We start from the raw sequence: 23420 nt of genomic DNA, 5'->3' as shown, positions 1-23420 counted from the left end.
AGAATGGTAAAGAATTGATATAGATGGAAGTGTCGGCAGGGTGGACTGCATGGGTGGAAATCAATGGCATCTTAGCCCCCGTGGAGGGGACTTACTAGTTCATATGATGCTTAGAATGGTTGTCCATTGGTGTGATTCTCATATGTTTTGTCAGATTTTGTAACTTGTATACAATCTTCTAACTATTGTTTATAATGTAGTGTAAATGATTGTGTAAGGGGTTGTCGATATAATATTGGTTGTCTCTGTTGAGACTGTTGAGACAGGGTGTTCTGTTGTCTAAACTATTACTTTCTCGTCGACTGTGTTCCTTTTGTATTGAGACTTTCAAATATTTAATACAAAAAAACTTCAAATAAATAAAAAATTAAAAATAATTGAATCTATGATTCTAACATTTAGAATTGCGGCTTTAAAAATAATTATAACAAGAAATAGTTATATTAAAAAAATACAATTAAAATTGCATATTCAGGTGGCGTTCTAGTTGGACAAGTTGTATGTAACATACTATTTATTTATAAATTATAACAATAAATAGTTATAGCAATAAATAGTTATAGAAAATTTATTTTTTAAATTGGATATTCTAGGTGGGATTCTTGTTGGCCATCTTGCATCACTTTGAACTCTCATACATCATGATGATGGATCATAGTGTGATCTGAAATGTTGATGATTAAAAAACTTGCACACAATCAAATCAAAAAATTTGCATACAATACTTGTTAATGGGTCTCTATGGGTTAATCCTAAGCAGTCTCAGGAAAGGATATCAAATTAGATTCCCTCAGAACCTCATTGGATCAAAATAAACTTTGATGGTGCAGCACATGATAACCCTGGCCCCTCAAGTGTGCATTGTGTGGCTAAGGACTGCAATGGTAAAGTTATTGCAAAAGGTAAGCAGCAACTTCTGATAGGAACAAATAATGAAGCCGAAGTGAAAGCGGCTTTGATGACAGTTCAATTGGTGGAAAGGATTGGGGTGAAAAAGATACACTTAGAAGGGGACTCTCAAGTCTTTACTCACACCATTGTTCGTGGTAGAACACAAAATTGGAAAATTGATCAAGAAGTTCGAGATATAAAGAAACGCTTAGCTTCCTTTCATAGTTTCAAAGTCTCTCGTGTTCTTAGGGAGGGAAACATGGAAGCGGACCTATGTGCCAACCAAGCTTTTGAACTTCATGTTGGCGAAGTCAAGCTTTAATTTGAACTACACAACGGATCCAATACGAATTGATTAATTGAGCTCCAAGTCCAAAGTTTTGAATTATGCAAATCATGGGCCGAAGCTATTTTGGCTCCAAAATAGACCTTTTGTACAGCGTGATAGCGATGTGTTAGTCAATCGCAATCGTTTATTGCAAAATCGACAATGTAAAACGTGCGTCTAACAACACGAGTGTTAGTCAATCCGTGCTGTCATTTTGGAGCCAGAATAGACGCATCTGAATATGCACATTGATGTTGTTTACGTTGGGCTTTGACATTGAGCTTTTAATGCTCTGTCAGTAAGGAGTACGGTGGTATATCCCAAGAGCCACACATTTCGAAGAAATCTCAGCTCACATCTTGGCAAGTATGTTATCAGTAGATGGGCGTTTATTTTTGGCAAAGGTGGCGGAACCTTACAAACACAATGTATCTGGTGAAGGATTATTAATGGAAAATAACTTCTCACACATGTCTGCCACCTTGGCCTTCTGAACCTCATTAATATCATACGTGAAGCACCTGCTTTTGTTTATTTCTTATCTTGCCCGGAAAGATAAATGCTTGAAGCAAATTGAGTTGTTAAGGTTTGGCTGGTGATCGGTCTCCGCGGTGTTTCCATCTCTATGTGTTAGAAGTGGCTTGTGACCTATGGTTCATGGAGCCAAACTATTCTTTACAGGTGTCCAGACCAATGGTGGCCTTTTGGGGCTAAATATCAGAGGAAAGATTGAAGAGAGGGAAATCTCATAACATGGATTGTGGAAATCTCATAGCATTAGATGAAAGATTATCAAATGTCTTCCAAATTGAAGAGAGGAAAATCTTAACCATTTATATTAATCTGATTGTAGTATTTAAGATTAAGTTTTTGTTTTATTAATGTATTGTTATATTATTAAATTATTTTGATAATTATTATATAAGTATTATTATTTTTATTACTATTAGTATTATAATAAATTATTGCTCTTTTTATTTGCAATTTGATAATTTGTTATTGAAATATAGTAAAATAAATTTGATAGCACATTTTTTCCAATCAAACATAGACATGCAAAGTAAAATAATATTACGACATTCTCTAAATGTTAATTAAATTATTGTTATTCAAGTCAAATTGCACCTTAATCCTAAATCAAATTGAACTCTAAGTTGAACAATAAACAAAAATAAATGGAGACAATAAATGTAATAGAATATATAACATAATTGAAATCCATTACATATGTTTGAACTAATAGAATGTAATTCATCATCATCAAGGTTATTTAACTATCAATTCAGTGAGGTTAAAGAATAGTTTCAATTAGAAATTAAGATTATGCTTCAATTATGTTCAAGTTTACAGTTTGAGTTGAATTTAATTTAGTGCAATTTAAGGTTTGATTTGGTTAAGTGTTAGGGTTTAGAGTTTGGGTTAAGAGAAAAAATGCCAAGAAACCACCTTAAATAAGTGGAGTTCATAAGTATAGAAATTTTAAAATTTATCTAAAATGTGGTAAAAAAAAGACTAAATAAAATATCTATAATATACATGCAATTAGATCTCAAACAAATCAACAATATGCATGCAACACCTGAATATACAATTTAAAAAATATTTTTTTACTATAACTTTTTGTTGTTATAATTATTTAGGGTTAAGGTATAAAAATAATTATAACAACAAAAAGTTATAGTAAAACAATTTTTTTTAAATTGTATATTCAAGTGTTGCATGCATATTGTTGATTTGTTTGAGATCTAATTGCATGTATATTATAGATAGTTTATTTAGTTTATTTTTACCACATTTTAGATAAATTTTAAAATTTCTATACTTATGAACTCCACTTATTTAAGGTGGTTTCTTTGGCATTTTTTCTCTTACTTTCAATTCACACTTCTTGGAATTTTAAATATTATAGAGAATATATAATTCTATAGAGCAATATTTCATTAAACTAAGAGCAATACCCTTTTTTTTATCTTGACAAACTACACAAATAATGTTAGCATGAATTCTCTAGTATTGTTGTTTGAGATGAATGACTAATTTTTTATATTTCATTTTTAAATTATTTATTTTAAGTGTCCACTCAACTTTAAAATTAATCTAAAGTAGTTGTATTTAATTATTTAATTAAATTATTTGTTTAAAACATTTTTTTACAATATTATTACGTATTAAATTTATAAAATAAATATTAATTTAATTTTTTAAAATAAATTTGACTAAATATTTTTTCTAATACAAATATGACATTTTAAATTTAAATTATTAAAAAACATATTACATTAATTTTATAATACAACCTAGCCTAGCAAATATTTAGATCCAAGGATATATCATTGTTTATTCTATAGATACGTGCTACTTTACTTTGATTCTTTTTTCTTTTTTTGTGAATGAATATTAAGTTTTAGCTTACATTTAAAAATATTTATATTAAGTTTTAGCTTACATTTAAAAATATTTTATAATCAAAATTAAAATAAATAAAATAATAATTAAATCTTTTATTCTAACATTTAGAATTGAGGCTTTAAAATTACTTACAATTACAAATAATTTAGTAAAAAATTGTTTTTTAAATTGTATATCTGGATTACTCCATGTAACATGTAATTGCACTATATATTGTTTATAATTTCATGCAACATCTTATTAGTTTGTTTGAGGATTTAATTGCACTATATATTGTTTATATTTTCATACAACATCTTATTAGTTTGTTTGAGGATTTAATTGTACTATATATTATTTATATTTTCATGCAACATCTTATTAGTTTGTTTGAGGATTTAATTGCACTATATATTATTTATATTTTTTTAATATTATTAAATCGATAAAATTGTCCTCCCCTCCATGTTTAATGCTATATTTTATCTTGTATTCCTTTTTCCACATTGCAGATAGGTTATGAACTCCACATTCTCGATAGGTTATGAACTCTACTTAAAGTGGTTGCTTGGCATGTTTTATCTTACTTTCAATTTAATTGAAATATAGAGCATATCTAATTATTTAGATTAATATTTCATTAAACTAAGAATGATATTTTTTTATTTTTTTATCTTGACAAACTACACAACATAAAGTTAGCATAGATTCTCCATCATTATTGGAAAATAAATACCTAATTTTTTATCTTTAGTTTTTAAAATATTTATTTTTAACTATCACCTCAACTTTATAATCAATCTAAATCAATCATATTTAATTATTTATATTAAATAATTAACTTAAATTATTTGTTAAAAAATATTTTTTTTTACAATATATAATTATATATTAAATTTATTAAAAAAAATTAAAAAAAAATATTTAAATCGATAAATTTCCGTTGCTTTGTTACTCCACTTTACACTAATTTAAGTAGTTTTTTTAATTTTTTAAATTTAAATTAAAAAAATCCTAAATTTATGGTGGAAGCAAATACCCTTCACACTTGTTTGGGAGTTTTTTCAGTTTTTTTCTTTTTTTATAATTTAAATATTGAATAATTTTAGTTTAGTTATGTTTTTTTAATTTATTAGAAAATAATTAAGTTATATAAATATTAATTCTGTGTTTTTATATAATGGTACCTATGTTTTTATATAATTGTACCTTGATTAACTTGTTATAAATAAGTCTTATCAAATTCAATTTGATATTGAAAAGTGAAGAAGAAAGAAACAAATTGTGCTTTACTGATCAGGTAAATTCAATTGTTCTGGTACAACAAATTAGATAAAAATTTGTGCTTTGTTGATGTCTGGTTTCGTTAAGCCTTTCATATTTTACAATATATAGATGTCAAATTTGTGGGAATAGTTCAATCAAACCATAAAAATCTCTGTAGAAAGAACAAACGCAGGGAAGTTCACTTATATTTGAAGCAGTTTGACAAGTTTAATGGCAATGTTAATGCAGGTATCAGAGCACAGCTTGAGTTTGTATCAGATTTGTAATGGAAAAGGTTGCGTTGTATATATGATGTTTTTACATATGATTTGTATTTTAATTTTTCCAAAATTGTTTTTCAAATCAATTGTATATATTTTTTAATCTTGCTTAGCGATCCATCATGAAAACAGAGAACAGAGGATGGTGAAGAATTAAATTGTAGAGACAAATTTCTGATTGTTTTTTGGTGATGTCGGGTCCAAAATTCTGCAATGATTGTTAATTTTGATGTTCTTGCAGGGTTTTTCAAAGGAGACATATGAAGAAGGGTATGAAAGCCCTGATTCTAGGCTCAAGTTTGAAGCTATTTCAGAACATCTGAGTGACAAAGAAAGCATATCCAGTGTCCTTGATTCAACTGGCTCTAAATCATTGGGTAAGGATAATGATAATGGAGTAGAGGCTGATGGTAATGAAATTGATCAAGCGAAGGGCGAAAGTGAAGCAAGAGAGAGTAAAAATATTCAAGGACGGGAAGAAAGAAAAGGGGATTCTCCACAGTTCAAGGGTACTGTTTGGCAAAGGAATGGGCACTGGGGAGCTCAGCTATACTGCAACCATGGTAGAATATGGCTGGGTACTTTCAGGACTAGAGAAGAAGCTGCCAAGGCTTATAATAGAGCTTATATGAAGTTCCGAGGGCAAGATGATCAACCAAATTTACCCTGCACACCAGTTTCAGAAGCTGAGAAACTGTTTCAGGATTCTCTCTCTCCTGATGAAGTTGCCCTTTTTATCAGGGATCATATTTATGATAGAGAATTGCAAAAGTGGTGCAATGCTCATCACAGACCTAATCAAGAGGTTGCTGGTAATCAGGATGCAGGGGAGATGGGTGTGAATAGGCAGCATCTATTTGAAAAGAAGATGACTGCTAGTGATGTGAGTAAATTAAACAGGCTGGCGATCCCAAAACAACATGCTGAACGCCATTTTCCTAAGGAAAAGTTAGATGTTGAATCAGAAACTTTTCTTACATTTGTGGATACAAGTAACAGTAGACAATGGCAATTTAGATTTTCATTTTGGAAAAGCAGCCAGAGCTATGTGCTTACAAGAGGATGGAGAAGGTTTATCAAAAGTAAGGATTTGAAAGGAGGAGATATTGTTTCCTTCTCCAGGGATAGTAAGATGCCAAGCAATGAATTTTACATTACAGTCCATGTCTCTCAGAATTTGATGAGCGAGAATTGTGTGCAAGATCAATCTGGTTCTCATGAGTTGCTTCAAGAAAAGGGATCCAGTGCCATATCTAATTCACTAACCTCAGTAGGTGTGCCAAAAGTGAGAATTTGTAAGCCCAAAGAGTTAGTGAAAGTGAAATCTCAGGAAAAAATCAGAGTGGGTCGGAATACAGATCACATACATTATTCATCCCATCAGAAAACCAGCAATCGTTTACATGGATCTGCACAACTTGGTAAAAGAAAAGCTATGGCGGATGAAAGTGAACATAATTCAGATGATGTTATAAAGCTATTTGGGATTGAAATCGGTCGAAAAGCAGAACAGTTGAAAGATGATGCAGTTGAAAATTGTCGAAAAGCAAAGAAACATTTGCAGCTTCAGATTCATCCAAAAGAAATAAAACAGAAAGATGGTGAAGTCGAAATGGAGGTCAAAGAAGCAAAAGGATTGGAATGGATGGCTTAAATCACACATTAAGCTTTGACTTCTAGATTTAAAGTGTTAAACACTCAGAATTATTCTTTAGACTTAATATGTTGCTTAGTATGTGTAATTTAAGACTAATCGGAATAGAAATCTAGAAATTGAATTTGTTAGATTTCTGTTACATAATTGATTGCTATATCCTTCTCTCATATTGTAGGTGAAATAGATTGCTATTGCCTTGGCAAACATGTTCGTTAATTTTCATATTTGAATTGAATTCAATATTTTTGAAACTTTTTTCAGTTTTTTAGAGTCAAACTTTTATGATTGTTCACGTTGGTTGTTAATAGATTGTTGAATTTTGTAATGAACTTTCACCATAGGGTTTGATGGGGGAACTAAATGGATTAAAGGCAAAGTAGCTTTTGGAGTATTCATATAATTTTTATTTTATGTTTATTTTTTAAGTGAAATAATGAACAAATATGATGTCTTTTAGGATACTTTACTTATATTCTTCTAAAGATAAGCATGCTAGTTAATATATTATTAATAATCTTTAAAAATAAATATGCTAGTTAATATATTATTAATAATTAAAGTATTTAATAATATTAACATATGGATGTAAAAAAAATAGAAGCAGTGATGTGACCCTAACCCCAATGGTGTAGGGTACCATGAGAACTAACACAACGATGTTTTTTTCTCATAAACTCAATTGAAATAAAATTGGAACTCCTAAATAATAGAATTCATGTATCTAGTATATTGATTACAATATATGAAAAAATGGCTCTGCAAAAGTTCGCATCCACAAAAAGTGGATTACTAAAAAACTCGACTGCAAATTTGAAAGGAACAAGGCAGAAGAAATCTCATGGATTCACCAAGCGCTCACCCAGGCAAACTGGACAACCTCAAAATTTCGCCCACTGTAATAAGCTGGGGTCTGCAAACAGATTCGAAGCCTTAAATACATGCGCTATGGGAGCAAATTCCATCTCGGTTTCTTTGAAACAAAGATGCAAGGAGGCGGCTAGGGTTCCTAAGGGTCCTCCAATCAGTATTGAGGTCTCAAAATCTCAAAAAATAAACCCTACATCTGTCGCGGGAGCCTCTGGTTGATATGGGAAACAATGGAACCCTAAACAAGCTCTTAGCAACCATTACAATGCAGGATAGGCGGCCTCCACTAAAGGCATCACCTCCTGGTAATTATGTTGCCACTAGAGTGAATTTGATAAAATTAGGTGAAAAACAGATTAGGGCTGAGCCTTTGTCAAAACTCCCTGTAAACCCTCCTCAGGTTAACATCCCGGAAAATAAAAGATTGAAATACAGAGAGGAGCAACGAGCAAAATGTTATCCCAAATTGGACCAAAAAACAATTATTATCAGCAATCAATACACAGACAACCTTTGGGAAGAATATATGAGGCGGGGGTTGTATGGAAAATGGTGCGGATATGGTGTTTCCACCTCGGAAATCATCCAGTAGCTAGTTTCAGCCACCAAGGGTTAGGTAAGTATCACAACCCTAGAAGACAATTATCTGTTTATTCTCTGCAATTCATCAGAACTAAGGGAAAATATACTTAACAATCAACCTTGTTTCTTTAAAGGTTATTGTTTTTCCTTTTATAAATGGAGGCAAAATTTCTCCCCGAAAATGTTTGAGAATTGCTTAGTTCCTAGATGGGTAGAACTGCCAAATCTCCCAGTAGAACTTCTTAATGAGCATTGACTGATTAGAATAGGGGATTCATTGGGAGGTTTTGAAGAAAATTATAGAGGCTCTGCTACAGCCAGAATTATGGCTAAACTGCACATAAAGGACTTAGGCTTGGAACCTATTAAGATAATAACTAACCATTCGATGTATGTGTTAAGACCAAAGATATATAAGGGCAGCATGGAACAAATTGAAGTAATCTTACCATGTCCAACCCTTCCCAGCCCTAAACAACACAAAAAAAATCAAAAAACACCATCCGAGGATAGGGTTAATGCCACCTTGAGCCCGACTGAAAGCGGCTTAGTTAAAGAAAAATGGGGGGAGAGAAAAACTACCAACATAGTTTCAATAGATATGAATGCAAAGAGCAATCCAGATCCAAAACCACTTCCAAGAGAAACCTCAATCCTAGAGTTGGAGGAAGGGGAAATTGATTGCACCTCTGAGGGCGCATCTAAAATTCCCTCACTAATGGACCAAGACATCCCGATTCCTCCCATGGGAGATCAAACCCTCCTTAAATGGTGCATGGAGGACCACTCAAGTGAAAAAATAGATTTGGATTGTCCTATGGAAATGAAAAATAGCCTGGAAAAGGTTACCCAAACAAAGAACACACATGAAAACGATAGCTTTGAGTCACCGCCCATTAATCCCCTGATAACAAAAATGGAGGAAACAAAGGAGGAGTATGCCAGGAGGATCACTAAGGAGAATAAAATCATTTTAGAGTATGTGGGCAATGAAACAATCGATGACTTGACTGACTCCTTTATAAATGAAGTAGCGGATGAGGAGGAATTGGCTTATCAGAAAAGACTACTAATGTCAGGTCTCCTGGAAGGGAAAATTTCAAAGGCTAAAATTCTAGAAGTTGAAGTGGATAGAGTAGAAGAGGAGTTGGGCTTAGCCAAAACACTAAACATTATTGAATCCCCGGATTGTGCAAGAGAGGTAAAAAGAAGAGGTAGGAAATCAATATTAGAACTCATTAGTAAAGCGGGCAAGGCTGAGGGCCAAACTACTTTAACTAATCTCTTTCATGCAGGGAAGGGAAAGGTCCTTCCCAAGGAAAAATGAAGCTCTTTACATGGAATGTTAGGGGCCTAAATGCCCCTAACAAGCAGTGCATTTTAAAACGATGCATAACTAAATTTAACCCAGATATAATAATGATACAAGAAACCAAACTAAGTAAAGAGGAGTTAGAAATATTTGACAAAAAATTGGGAATAAGGAGAATGGAAGGCTCCCCAGCCAAGGGGGCTTCAGGAGGAATAGCAATAATATGGGACCCCAGGATAGTGGCCTTTAGCCTACTTTATAAGACCCCTAATTTGTTCTATGGCGGGATTAATAATATTAAGAATAATTTAAATTTTGTCTTATTTAATATCTATGGACCTATTCAGAATAAAGAAAAAAAGAGAATCTGGGATGAAATAGAACAATTTCTTACCTCTATCCCAAATCAGTTATGTATCATTGGAGGTGACTTCAACGCCATTATTGACCCATCAGGAAAATAGGGGGGCATAAAAAAAGTCAACCAGGCCACCATTGATCTCAGAGATTGGATAATCAATTGCAACCTCATGGAGATTAAAATAGAAACAAAATCCTCCACATGGAACAATAGAAGGAAAGGTTTTTGTAACATTGCAAAAAAGTTGGACAGATTCTTCATAAGAGGAAATTTGGCCAACATTTCAAACACCTTTGAAGCAAAAATCCTTCCTCTCTCAGGTTCTGACCATTTTCCAGTCCAGCTCTTCATCTCTGAATCCATACCCTCCTATAAAAGCCCTTTTAGATTTGAATTAATGTGGCTAAGAGATGATAACATCTTAAAATTAATAGAAAAATGGTCGACGGAATTTAGAGTTATAGGTTCTAAACCCTTCAAATGAGTCACTAAATTAAAAATAGTAAAACAAAATCTAATAGCCTGGAACAGAAATCAGTTTGGGAACCTCTTTAAGAAAAAAACAGAAATAGAGGAAGATCTAAAAGAAGTGAATGTAGAGGTCATTAGTTCCGGGATGGATAATAACCTCTACATGAAGGAAAAATTCTTATTAATAGAATATGAGGAAACTTTAGCCAGAGAAGAAATCTTTTGGAAGCAAAAGTCTAGAGAAAATTGGTTGGAATCTGGAGACAAAAACACCAAGTTCTTCCATAATAGCACAAAGCAGAGGAGACTACTTAATAGAATTACTAAAATTAAAACCAATTCTAGAGCTCTCAGCTACAACCCGGAAGTCATAGGTGCAGAAGCAATTGATTACTTTATGAACGTCTTTAACAATCAGGACGGCTCTAGATTATCCTCACAAAATGAAGTGCTCAAGTGCATTCTGAAGATAATAAACAAGGATCAAAACCAGTTATTAAATGCTAAATTCTCTAAGAGAGAAATTGAGAAAGCCCTTTTCCAAATGAATCCACACAAGGCCCCTGGGCCAGATGGATTCCCTGTCGCCTTTTTTCAGAAATACTGGCGCTTCATCAAGGATGAAGTCACAAAGGCATTAGAAGGAATTAGGAATTCAGGGAAGATCCTTAAGGAATTAAACAACACATTCATAGCCTTGATTCTAAAAAAAGACAAAGCTGAAAGTTTTGAAGAATTCAGACTTGTTGCTCTATGTAACACATTATACAAACTTCTAACTAAAACCATAGCAAAGAGACTTCACAATCTGCTCCCTCTGTTAATTAGTGAGGAACAAACAGGTTTTGTTCCAGGTCGCTCAATCTATGGTGGAATCATTATTGCCCAAGAAGCGATACATACAGTTCAAACTAATAAAGACTCAAGTATGCTCATCAAACTAGATATAAAAAAAGCCTATGATAAGGTTGACTGGCACTTCTTATGTAAATGCCTTGAAGCTTTTGGCTTTGCTAAACAATGGATCAATCTTATATATGAGTGTATATCAACACCAAAAATGTCAATCCTCGTTAATGGGTCCCCAGCTAGTTTTGAGTCCCTCTGAAGACTATTAAATACTGCAAGAGAACAAACATCTATTCAGGATATTAAAATTACTAGTGGCCTAGAAGCAATTACACATCAACAATTTGTGGACGACACCATGCTCTTCGGACATAGTAATGTTCAAGAAGCCAAAGCCATTAAACAAATTCTACAAACCTACTCATTGGTGTCAAAACAAGAAATTAACACCACAAAATCAAATATTTTCTTCTTCAATACTGAAGAGAAACTAGCAAACAAGATATGCAAAACCTTAAAATTCAATATTGGCATAATGGCATGCAAATACCTGGGCATCCCCTTGGACAAAGGTTGCAGATCCTCAAATTTGTGGGATCAAATTATATCAAAAATAAAAAATAGAATCAGCGCATGGAGCGGGAAATGGCTATCCTCAGCTGGCAAGGCCACTATGATAAAATCTGTATTATCGGCTATGCCCATTTACCAACTCTCTTGTATAGACCTCCCTTTAGTAAAAAAGAATGAAATAAATAAACACATTAGAACCTTCTTCTAGCAAGGAGCTAGTGAGAAATTTAGAAAGCCTCTGATGACCTGGGAAAAAATCTGCAAACCTAAAGAGAAAAGGGGTTTGGGGATAAAAGATATGATACTACAAAGAAAAGCCCTTGGGGCTAAATTGGTATGGAGAATGCATAACAATCCTCATTTAAAATGGGTTAGGATCCTATACAATAAATATCTCCATAATAACGATCCAACCAACATCTTTAGAGCTCTTTCACCCCCCAAGGGATCCAGAATATGGAATTTCATGATGAATTGCATGGAAATAGTATCAAAAAAACTAACGTGGAATCTAGGGAATGGCAAGAAAGTATTATTCTGGTTAGACTCATGGGGAGGTTACCCTACAATAGGCAAAGATAACAAATTTGACACTTCTAGGGTTATCCTGGAGAGACTATGGGGAGATAAGGTTGCTGATTATATTGAGGAAAATACGGTGAAGGGTATTAAAGTCTGGAGGTGGAAATCATTTGAAAATTTGGGACTGCCATCCTATGAAGTAAGAGAACTGGAAATGATATTGTTGTTCAGGAAAACCTCTTTAGGTAAGGATGAGGATGGAGTAATCTGGGCAGGGTCTAAGAATGGCAGGTATAGGACAAAAGAAGGATACAACATTCTTATTGAACAGGGGCATGATACTACTAAGGACATTCCATTAAGACTTTGCTAGGACAAGAGATGCCTTCCCAAAGCAGGGCTATACGCTTGGCTAGCATTACATAATAAAGTCCTAACTGCTGACATATTCAGAAAAATGGGGTATGAAGGCCCAAGCAGATGCTCGCTATGTGAGAAGGAAGAAGAATCAACCAATCATCTCTTACTTACTTGTGAATACTCTCATAATTGTTGGAGTTGGCTTAGAAAACAACTAAATTGGTACGCCCCCATCCCAGACTCAGTCATAGCTATGTTTTAGGCATGGCCCATCAAGAACAAAGGGAGCATGTATGAGGGACTTTGGGTGGTAGCTCCCTTAATGCTTGTTTGGGAGCTTTCGAAAGAAAGAAATAGGAGAATTTTGGGTTAGTGCAGGATCAAGGGGGGCCAAAAAGTGGCGATGTGAAAAAAATAGCCTTCCTCACTCGCCTAAAAACGCGAAAATCCGTGTTGACTTTTTGCTTGGCCTGGGTGTCAGTACACCTTGGCCTGGTAATTACCTATGCAAATCGGATATCCGATTTTTATTTGTAATTTTAATTTAAAATATATATTATATGTTACGTATTATATAATACGTATTATATGTTATGTATTATATAATACGCATTATATTATATATAATATAATTTAATATTATATTATATATTAAATTATATTATATATTATATAATATTGTATTATATTATATATTATAATATAATATTATATTATATTATAATATTATATTATATTATAATATTATATTATATTATAATATAATATTATATTATATTATATTACATTATAATATAATATAACATAATATTATATTATATAATATTATATTATATTATATTATATATTATATAATATTGTATTATATTATATTATATATTATATAATATTGTATTATATTATATATAATATAATATTATTTATATTATATATTATATAATATTGTATTATATTATATATAATATAATATTATATTATATTATATATAATATAATATAATATAATATTATGTTATATTATATTATAATATATATAATATAATACAATACGTATTATATAATATAATAATATATTATATAATATATTATTATATTATATATGTTATTTAAAAATAATTTAAGTGTTGAAATCGGATATCCGATTTTCTGAGACTTTTATATTTAGACAGTGACAGTCCCATGAGTCATTTTTAACTCACGGGTCGCGCGAATTTGTCAAAATCCGATATCCGCTCCATCCGATATCCGGTTTTTTGACAAAAAATTGCTAAAAAATTGATTTCAAGGTAAGAATTTTGTCGTTTTGAATCATTTTCATTCATTCTTTGTATTTTTTGTGAATGTTTATTTGATTTTTCATTGAAAATATGGTTTTTTTCCATGAAAACTAGGTTTTTTTTAAATCAAATACCTAATTGTTTAAATTTGTTAACTAAATTTAATTGTTTACATTCAATTAGGTTAAAAATGGGAGATAACAATGAAAACACTGACCAACCACAACTGCAACAACCAAACCCTCATTTGCCAAACCCCCCCTCAATTCAAGATTTGATTGCACAAAATTTGAATGAATTGAGGGGGATTGCAGAAGTATATCGTAGGATCCCTCGTCTAAACCCATTGTTTGATCCTCTCACGTCGATCGTAAAAAGTATGGAAACCATGACTGAGGAGCACGATGCCACCCTTTTGTGGTGAGATTCTATGAAGGAAAAATATGCAGATGGCTTGTCGTATAAGGATATCAAGGATCTTGAGATATCCAAAGCCGAAATCACCTCATTGTTTGTCAATCCCCGTACTGGTCAGCCTGTAGATCCCAAAAAAAAAAAACTTTCTATCAAATGGTGCACAAATGATGGGATTGTGAAAAACTTTTGGGATCGTTGGTGGATGGTTTTCGACAAACCACCCAACAACAATCTTGATATCCCCTTCTATTTCATAAAAAAATTGTATGCTAAGTTTGTTTTACAGAAACATGTGAACTACTTTGACATCCAACCTTTCCAGGGTGTAGGTTTAGGTATGCCCCAAAATAGACCTGGGGCAGTCAGAGTAGTCCAGGGCCCATATGTCCCCCCTCCTCCTGTTGATCCCCCACCTGCAGTTCAGCATCCTGATATCATTTGTGAGGCAGCTTCACGGACCATATCGGCTATTCACTCTTTGAGTAGCCTTTTGGTTTCTCAGGCTGTGTCAGTAGCTCAGCCTACTTTTGATGGTAGTGGTGCATCGAGTGGTTCTAACACGTCATCCTCGGCTCCACACATATGCGTGCCACATAGTTGTGTCATGTGTGGGCACGTATGCTTGGGTCCAGTTGGACAGCCCGTTGATCCTGTTGTGGACAGTGCAGATTACGAGGTGCATGAGATGCATGATGCACCAGAGGTTATTACACAGACTGGAGGATACCCTGGGGAGTCCTCACATGCTAGAGGCGAGGAGGCACCGTCATCATACATTGATGATGTATTGGTAAGATTTGTGTTTTCACAGTTCATGTTATATTTTAATTAAATATTTATAAATTAGATAATATTAAGTACTAATTTTTATTTGCATGGTCTATTTAACAGTTGATGACCGAGGATGAGTTGAGACAGATTCAGAAGGGCACCTTGTCGGCCATTTCATTTGGCCTCGATAGCTTGATGGTACATATATTATTGCACCTAGTCGTTTGTATTTTATTGTACATACATGCTCATCATTTATATTTGTATTAATTAGATTATGTAGTAACTTGCATGTATATCTTATTTTACTCTTGTAGGGAACAAGCAGCATGAGTGCGGTGCAGTGTGATCTAGGATCTGGTAGTGCAATTGGAGACAAGGGAAAGGTAATTGAATGCAAATATGATTGAATGAATAGTTTAAATAACTTATAGTGATTATACATGTCTAGACATAGATTGATAGTTTCATATACTTGTTGTGTATATATATAAAGAATCCTTGGCTTCACATCCTTGATGACTACACCCAGTATACCTGAAGAAGAAGAAGAGATCCCTCGAGTAGATGTGTGTTTATTTTATTTTTTGATTAGTAGATATAATTTGTTATTATCAGTGACAATTATATGCTAACTTGTATCAATGTCATGTTTCTAAACATATGTAGGTTGTTTATGAAAATATTCAAAACATACCTCCTCTACCGAAGACATACATCAAGAGTCCTGCAAAGCTGAAGAGAAAACGTGGAGATGAGGTAAACATGAATAGTTCAATTAAATAGTTCATTTTTATGTTAACTTTTCGAATGTGAATTATATAATATAACGAATATTAATCGTGGTTTGTTTTTCTTGTGCAGGATCCTTCAGAGCCGAGCAGTGCGGCGAAGAGGATCGATTTTGATGATCCATCAGCAGCTTAGGATGTTATAGATAGTTTTGGGATGCTTACATGTCTAGTTGGCATGTATATTTTGTATATGGACATACATTCATGTATTTAGACATACATTTTGTTTCAGTTGGTGTTTATGCCATATTTGTGTATGGACATACATTTGTAATCATTCAACATTTTGTTTCAGTTGGTGTTTATGCCATATTTGTGTATGGACATACATTTGTAATCATTCAACATTTTTATATATACAGAAGTTGATATTCGATCATATAAATTGTTGCTCATATGTGTGTGGTGTTATCATGGAAATCTTTAATCTTCATTCCAATAATTAACAATGGTTAATAATGGCTATTTAATGAACAATACAATTCATTTCATTTCATCATAAGTGTTGTTCTTATAATGAACAATATAATTCATTTAATGAACAATACAATACAATTTATTTAATGAACAATACAATTCATTTAATCAACAATACAATAAAATTCATTCAATGAACAATACCCTACGCATGCTCCTGTTTTGCCCCCCCACTCGATCGAACACTCGAGGTCATACCCTACTGGCGTCGTCCCTTGAGCGCCCTAAGTGCTCAAAATTGTCAAACTTTGACGGGCCCTAACTCAGAATCTGTGACACCTATGAATGATCCGTTTGAATCTACGGGGCCACGAGAGGGGTCCCTACAAAAGCCTATCTCGGTTTTTCAAGTTTCCCTACGGTTTTATTAGGGCAGCAATTTTTCGGTTGGCAAAAAATCGTCAGTCTCACTCAATGGAATGTTGTCGCGTGGCCAATTTCTCGTTCAGCTCATCGCGATGACGAACCGTCAGCTCTGACATGTCCAGTTAGGCATAATTACCCTATGCATGCTCCTATTTTGCCCCCCCACTCGATCGAACGCTCGGGGTCATACCCTACCGGTGTCATCCCTTGAGTGCCCTAAGTGCTCAAAATTGTCAAACTTTGACTGGCCCTAACTCGAAATCTGTGGCACCTGCGAACGATCCATTTGAACCTACAGGGCCACGAGAGGGGTCCCTACAAAATCGTATCTCGGTATTTCAAGTTTTCTTATGGTTTTATTAGGGCAGCAATTTTTCGGTTGGCGAAAGAATCGTTAGTCTCCCTCAATGGAATGTTGTCGCCTAGTCGATTTCTCGTTCAGCTTGTCGCGATGACGAACCGTCGGCTCCAACATGTCCAGTTAGGCATAATTACCCTACGCATGCTCTTGTTTTGCCCCCCCACTCGATCGAACGCTCGGGGTCATACCCTACCAGCGTCGTCCCTTGAGCGCCCTAAGTGCTCAAAGTTGTCAAACTTTGACGGGCCTTAACTCGGAATTTGTGGCACCTGCGAATGATCTGTTTGAATCTACGGGGCCACAAGAGGGGTCCCTACAAAAGCCTATCTCAGTATTTCAAGTTGCCCTACGGTTTTATTAGGGCAGCAATTTTTCAGTTGGCGAAAAAATCGTCAGTCTCACTCAATGGAATGTTGTCACCTGGTCGATTTCTCATTCAGCTCGTCGCGATGACGAACCGTCGGCTCCAACATGTCCAGTTAGGCATAATTACCCTATGCATGCTCCTATTTTTCCCCCCCACTCGATCAAACGCTCGAGGTCATACCCTACCAGCGTCGTCCCTTGAGCGCCCTAAGTGCTCAAAATTGTCAAACTTTGACGGGCCCTAACTCGAAATCTGTGGCACCTGCGAACGATCCGTTTGAACCTACGGGGCCACGAGAGGGGTCCCTACAAAAGCCTATCTCAGTATTTCAATTTGCCCTACGGTTTTATTAGGGCAGCAATTTTTCGATTGGTGAAAAAATCGTCAGTCTCACTCAATGGAATGTTGTCGCCTAGTCGATTTCTCGTTCAACTCGTCGCAATGATGAACCGTTGGCTCCGACATGTCCAGTTAGGCATAATTACCGTACGCATGCTCCTGTTTTTCCCCCCCACTCGATCGAACGCTCGGGGTCATACCCTACCGGCGTCGTCCCTTGAGCGCCCTAAGTGCTCAAAATTGTCAAACTTTGACAGGCCCTAACTCGGAATCTGTGGCACCTGCGAACGATCCGTTTGAACCTACGGGGCCACGATAGGGGTCCCTACAAAATCCTATCTCAGTATTTCAAGTTGCCCTACGGTTTTATTAGGGCAGCAATTTTTTGGTTGGCAAAAAAATCGTCAGTCTCACTCAATGGAATGTTGTCGCCTGGTCGATTTCTCGTTCAGCTCGTCGCGATGACGAACCGTCGGCTCCGACATGTCCATTTAGGAATAATTACCCTACGCATGCTCCTATTTTACCCCCCCACTCGATCGAACGCTCGGGGTCATACCCTACCGGCGTCATCCCTTGAGCACCCTAAGTGCTCAAAATTGTCAAACTTTGATGGGCCCTAACTCAGAATCTGTGGCACCTGCAAACGATCTGTTTGAACCTACGAGGCCACGAGAGGGGTCCCTACAAAAGCCTATCTCGGTATTTCAAGTTGCCCTACGGTTTTATTAGGGCAGCAATTTTTCGGTTGGCAAAAAAATCGTCAGTCTCACTCAATGGAATGTTGTCACCTGGTCGATTTCTCGTTCAGCTCGTCGCGATGATGAACCGTCGGCTCCGACATGTCCAGTTAGGCATAATTACCCTACGCATGCTCTTGCTTTGCCCCCCCCCCCCCCCCACTCGATCCGACGTTCGGGGTCATACCCTACGCATGTGACATCCATGAAGGGATATGAAGGGATATTTTGTAAACAATCAGAAACCTTTAATGATAATCAAGTTGAAGCCTTGAGATTTATGCAATATGGTTCAAGTCCAAAACTGTACCCTAAGAGCATTTTGATTTTACTTATGTCTTGTGTATTATAATAAAGACCAATTTGCCAATGTGACATCTTCATGTGAGAGAAAAGCTTCATTTTATCTCAATACAGTTGTACCTGTTTCATTATTAGAAAAAATAAATATACAAAGATCTATTATTAGTATCCTCTAGATTATGGATTTGAATTGATGTTCTCAATTAGTTATTATCTGTTCAGCTTTTCTTCATAAGGCACAACCATCTGGTGGTTATCATATGAGGACAACCATCCATGACTTTCAAAGTAATTGATATTTATTCCTACACCTCACACTCACAAGATTAATAATAAAATGACATTTATGATTCATCAAATGCTGACAAAGTCTAATCAAAGTTCAACTTCAAGATGTATACAACATATGATATGCAACTTCAAGATGCATACAACTTACCATATTCAAGCTCATGTCAACCACCACTTGGATATTGTTATATGTTGATTAAAGTACAATATATGTAATAAAACCATATAGTCTTACAAAAAAGCCATCATAGACCATCTATGTCGATTAAAGTACAATTCATTTGTAACAGGGGCACACTCACAATCTGAAGTTGCAAAGCCCTGTGGGAAGCATCAAATTAGAAATTTATTAATCTGACTCATACTACTGTCAAAAGCATCAAAGATGCTACTGCTAGAGAACACCATGCTCCATTGTGGAGAGATGCATCTGATGTCAGCATCTGAAAATGAAACAATGTTATTCAATTGCCAAAATCTAATTGACTTTATTTTAAAAACCATTAATGAATAAAAATAGACAAGGTTACCTGAGTGAAAGTTCGATGACCACTTTGACTAGTAGGTGTTGATGTTGAAGGCCCAACATTAACCTATTTACCTGACTATCAATGTCAAATGTTTGATTCAATAGATCATCTGTCATGACAATTTGATCCACTGCAAATGTGTCCTGGCCACATGCATTTGAATCATCTTCATGATAATAAATACAACAAGACCCACAATTTAATCTCATTAATGCACAAAGGAATATGTACCATCACCAAGAGAGGGTCTCGTCAACAACAAATGATCTAGCATGAACCTGTATTTTTAAGAATTGTTAGTCTACACATAAAATGCATGGATGAACATAATGGATTTATGATAATCACTTCAACTGAAATGCATGATAATAAATGAAAAGGTGGGACCATATACCATAAAAATACGTCCCTTCGAATTATATCAACATAACCCACTATGTTGACGCAAAAATCGTAATGTGATACTGTTGTATATCATCAAAAAATACCTTCATGAGCATAAAGGTTATGCGATAATTATATCATAAAAAATTATCAAATAGTGTTCTCTAATAACAAAAATTGTAAAGCTCATCAAATGCATGATAATAAGTCGTGTTGCAAAAATACGTCCCTTCCAATTATATCGAGTGTACTCGCTATGTGCATGCAAAAACCGTGTTGCCAAAAAAAAACGTTCATCAATAGACCTGCATTTTGAACACATCCTTAATATACACGTAACAAACTTGAACATTAAGGTTTAATGATCATTGCTTGAAATGAAATGCATGATAAAAAAATAAGGCACCATTAAAGACCTACTACTCAAGTGTGCCTGAAGGGTCATCTCTTTGTTTAAGAGTATCCAGTATTGCTTCATGATCAGCAGTAGTCACTATCCATAGCTCTTTGGTCTTCGGTTTTGCTTGATGCTTCAACAACTTGACATTTGTAGCTATAATAAGGTGTGAATACATTATAATGGTTTTGTGTCTCTCATAGTCTCCAAATGCAGGTATGCCATTCTTTCTAATCATGTATGTTCGCAACCAAGTTCCCACAACAACAACTGAACCTATAGGATATGTGAACCCATCATCATCTGTCACTGGTTGTGTTAGCTTTTGTTTTCCCTGTACACATCGTGCCAACCAATATTTTGATCTCTCTTCATTCCCTTGCAGTGCAACAACTGCAAAAACATGTCCTGGTTGTACAAGATCTGATAGACGATCATACTCAAGTGAACTTTCCATGTCATTGTTTGACAAGGATATTGTTTGAGATAAAGGAGTTAGATAGTGGGGAACCCACGTATCAACCCACTCACTTGACTCACACTGATCCCAATCACACCGAAGACAACTCTGACAAAAACAAGCCAACGCTCGTGTCCAAATGGTCCATGTACTTGCATCTGAGCTGAGAAATGAATGCATCTTTGAAGAATCTTTAATTGTTTGACAATCCAATCTATCTCCCATTGTTCCCTCCTCAACCAACCAAAAGAATATGCTCACTGTTGAATCAAGAGTACCTCCATGTGACAATGCTAAACTACACCAATCAACAATAGAACGTGCATCAGAGAAATTTGCACCTGAAATCCTCAATTGCTCCTTAACTAGAGCTCTCTTCAAACATGCACCTACTCCATCATGCTCTCCCTTCCCATGCCCCGCCTCAAGAAAACACCAAATATGAGGTATACGCCTCTCCACATGCATTCTACTCAACCAATAAAACATACGCGCATTCTTGAATTGACCCATACAGTTATCTGACCATATTATATGTCGGTCAATTGCAATATCTTTCTCATGCAAGAACTCAAAAAAAATCTCAAAAGAATGTTGCACATACTCGAAGGAGTGTGATCTATCATCGCTCATATAAAAATGATACTCCCTGATTATCTTCCTGTCCTCTTTTGTACTATCAGGAGCATGTCTATATGTAATGTGAACAAAAATAGCAATCTGGATTGAATTGTAGTACTGAGACTGTACCTCATTCTGTAGTTGCAATGTATAGTTCTCTGCAAAATCAACCACCGATACAATAGTGCCAATCGGGAAAGAGTTCTTACACATCTTGAACTGTTGATCCAACCACTAAGACCTATGGGTGTGCCTTGCATACTTGTAGAAAAGATTTTCCTTAAAATCCAAAATAAAATCAGCAATACTCACTTCTCTTGAGACTAATTCGCATCTAGAACCTTCACCTCCACTCTTCACAGTATATTTCACTGTCTCATATCTTTTTTTCTCAACATAATTATTTCCAAACTCGTGTTCACAGCCCTCATGAAAACATGAAACAAACTTTGACAACCCACCGCATTCTGAGCACTTCTCATTCAAACAATAATTTATATAGAAATAGCAGCCATCATCTCTAGGGCATAAAAATAGATCTTGCAAGTCTCTTGATGATCTCGGAAATAACATTGCACCACACTCCTGCAACATCTCATTAGTATGCTTCGTAGAACGAATATGACATAAAAGTTCATGGTACATTGAAAACTCCACATGGTACTTGCAACAACAGGTATTGCGAATCTTAAGAGGAACACAATAAAATGGTTTCAAAGATTCAAAGGCCCTTTGTGATATTTGCAAAGTTGGATGTAATTCACAAAAAAAATTGTACAACATTGTTTGGCTTGATTCCAAGAAATGTTTGGGATGCGGTGTGCGGTCTCGGTTGCCGATTCTTAATTTCAAAACGTCCTTTACATTGGGTGACACTCTAGAATTAGAGTGCCAAAATTGTTGAATCTCTTCCTTCACATTGTCAGTCAACTTTATATCAACACGTGGAAGCCTCCCACCAAATGCCCATGTATCTTGTTGAAGTGGATTGTCAAGTCTTTGTCTTCGTGCAAGTGCTCTATCCAAAGTTTTACGGTTTATGTTAAAATCAACACAAGTTTGTCTCATTTGACGAGCCTTCCTCAATTGATGGCTTACTAAGGAGGTTGTAATCACTCTTCGAGCGGCTCTCTTATCTCTTTCTTTGGTATTCTTTCCAATAGAATTGAGAGCGTCAAATAGATTTTTTGCAATAATAGAATTTCTCTCCGTTTTCTTGTTCATACAAATCTTCAATTTGTTTAGCAATGGTCTCATCTTTATCATCTTTAGCAATTGAACAAAGAGTTGGCATTGCTTGGTCAATGTCTTATTGCTAAAATTTTGGTTGAAAAGTTTTGTAGCCCACAACCGAACGGTTCTTGTTGACCTCTTCCCTTCAAGATTCGCAATAATGTTCTCATCGATTTCAAAAAACCATTTTGGGGTTCTTGAAGGTCTTGGATTTGGAATTTGTCTTTCATCCATGAGAGGGTCTTCATTTCTAAAGTAATTAGGTGTTACATATGGTTCACTTGGTGAGGCAATTCCACCTTCAATGTTAAAGTTTTCCACATTTTCACCTCCTATGTCAAAATTTTCCACATGTTGAGCATTTTCATTATCACTTTCAACATTTTCAAAATTTTCAATATTTTCACTTTCAAAATCTACGTTTTCATTTTCAATAACTTGTGGCACATTTTCCACATGTTGAGCATTTTCATTATCACTTTCAACATTTTCAATATTTTCACTTTCAAAATCTACATTTTCATTTTCCATAACTTGTGGCACATTTTCAATTTCAATTTCCTCTTCAGTTGAAGTAACATTTAC

At 34.8% G+C, this 23420-nt stretch overlaps 1 protein-coding gene and 1 long non-coding RNA gene across 2 annotated transcripts; both read left to right on the top strand.

The window, feature by feature from the left end:
- The first annotated feature begins 4820 nt into the window (after positions 1 to 4820).
- LOC131079206 (AP2/ERF and B3 domain-containing transcription factor RAV1-like) lies at positions 4821 to 6955 on the top strand. Its single transcript, XM_058017109.2, has 3 exons — positions 4821 to 4907; positions 5123 to 5168; positions 5396 to 6955. The coding sequence occupies exons 2-3, from the start codon at positions 5160 to 5162 to the stop codon at positions 6806 to 6808; spliced, it is 1422 nt and encodes a 473-aa protein (XP_057873092.2). The 5' UTR covers positions 4821 to 4907; positions 5123 to 5159; the 3' UTR covers positions 6809 to 6955.
- An 8544-nt stretch (positions 6956 to 15499) lies between these two features.
- On the top strand, positions 15500 to 16207 carry LOC131859383 (uncharacterized). Its single transcript, XR_009359112.1, has 3 exons — positions 15500 to 15558; positions 15842 to 15931; positions 16037 to 16207. It is a non-coding gene; the product is annotated as an uncharacterized LOC131859383 (long non-coding RNA).
- The last annotated feature ends 7213 nt before the right edge of the window (positions 16208 to 23420 follow it).

The sequence above is a fragment of the Cryptomeria japonica genome, chromosome 10 (assembly GCF_030272615.1).
Source record: "Cryptomeria japonica chromosome 10, Sugi_1.0, whole genome shotgun sequence".
NCBI classification, from domain to species: Eukaryota; Viridiplantae; Streptophyta; class Pinopsida; order Cupressales; family Cupressaceae; genus Cryptomeria; species Cryptomeria japonica.
This window is presented reverse-complemented; position numbering and strand designations above follow the sequence as displayed.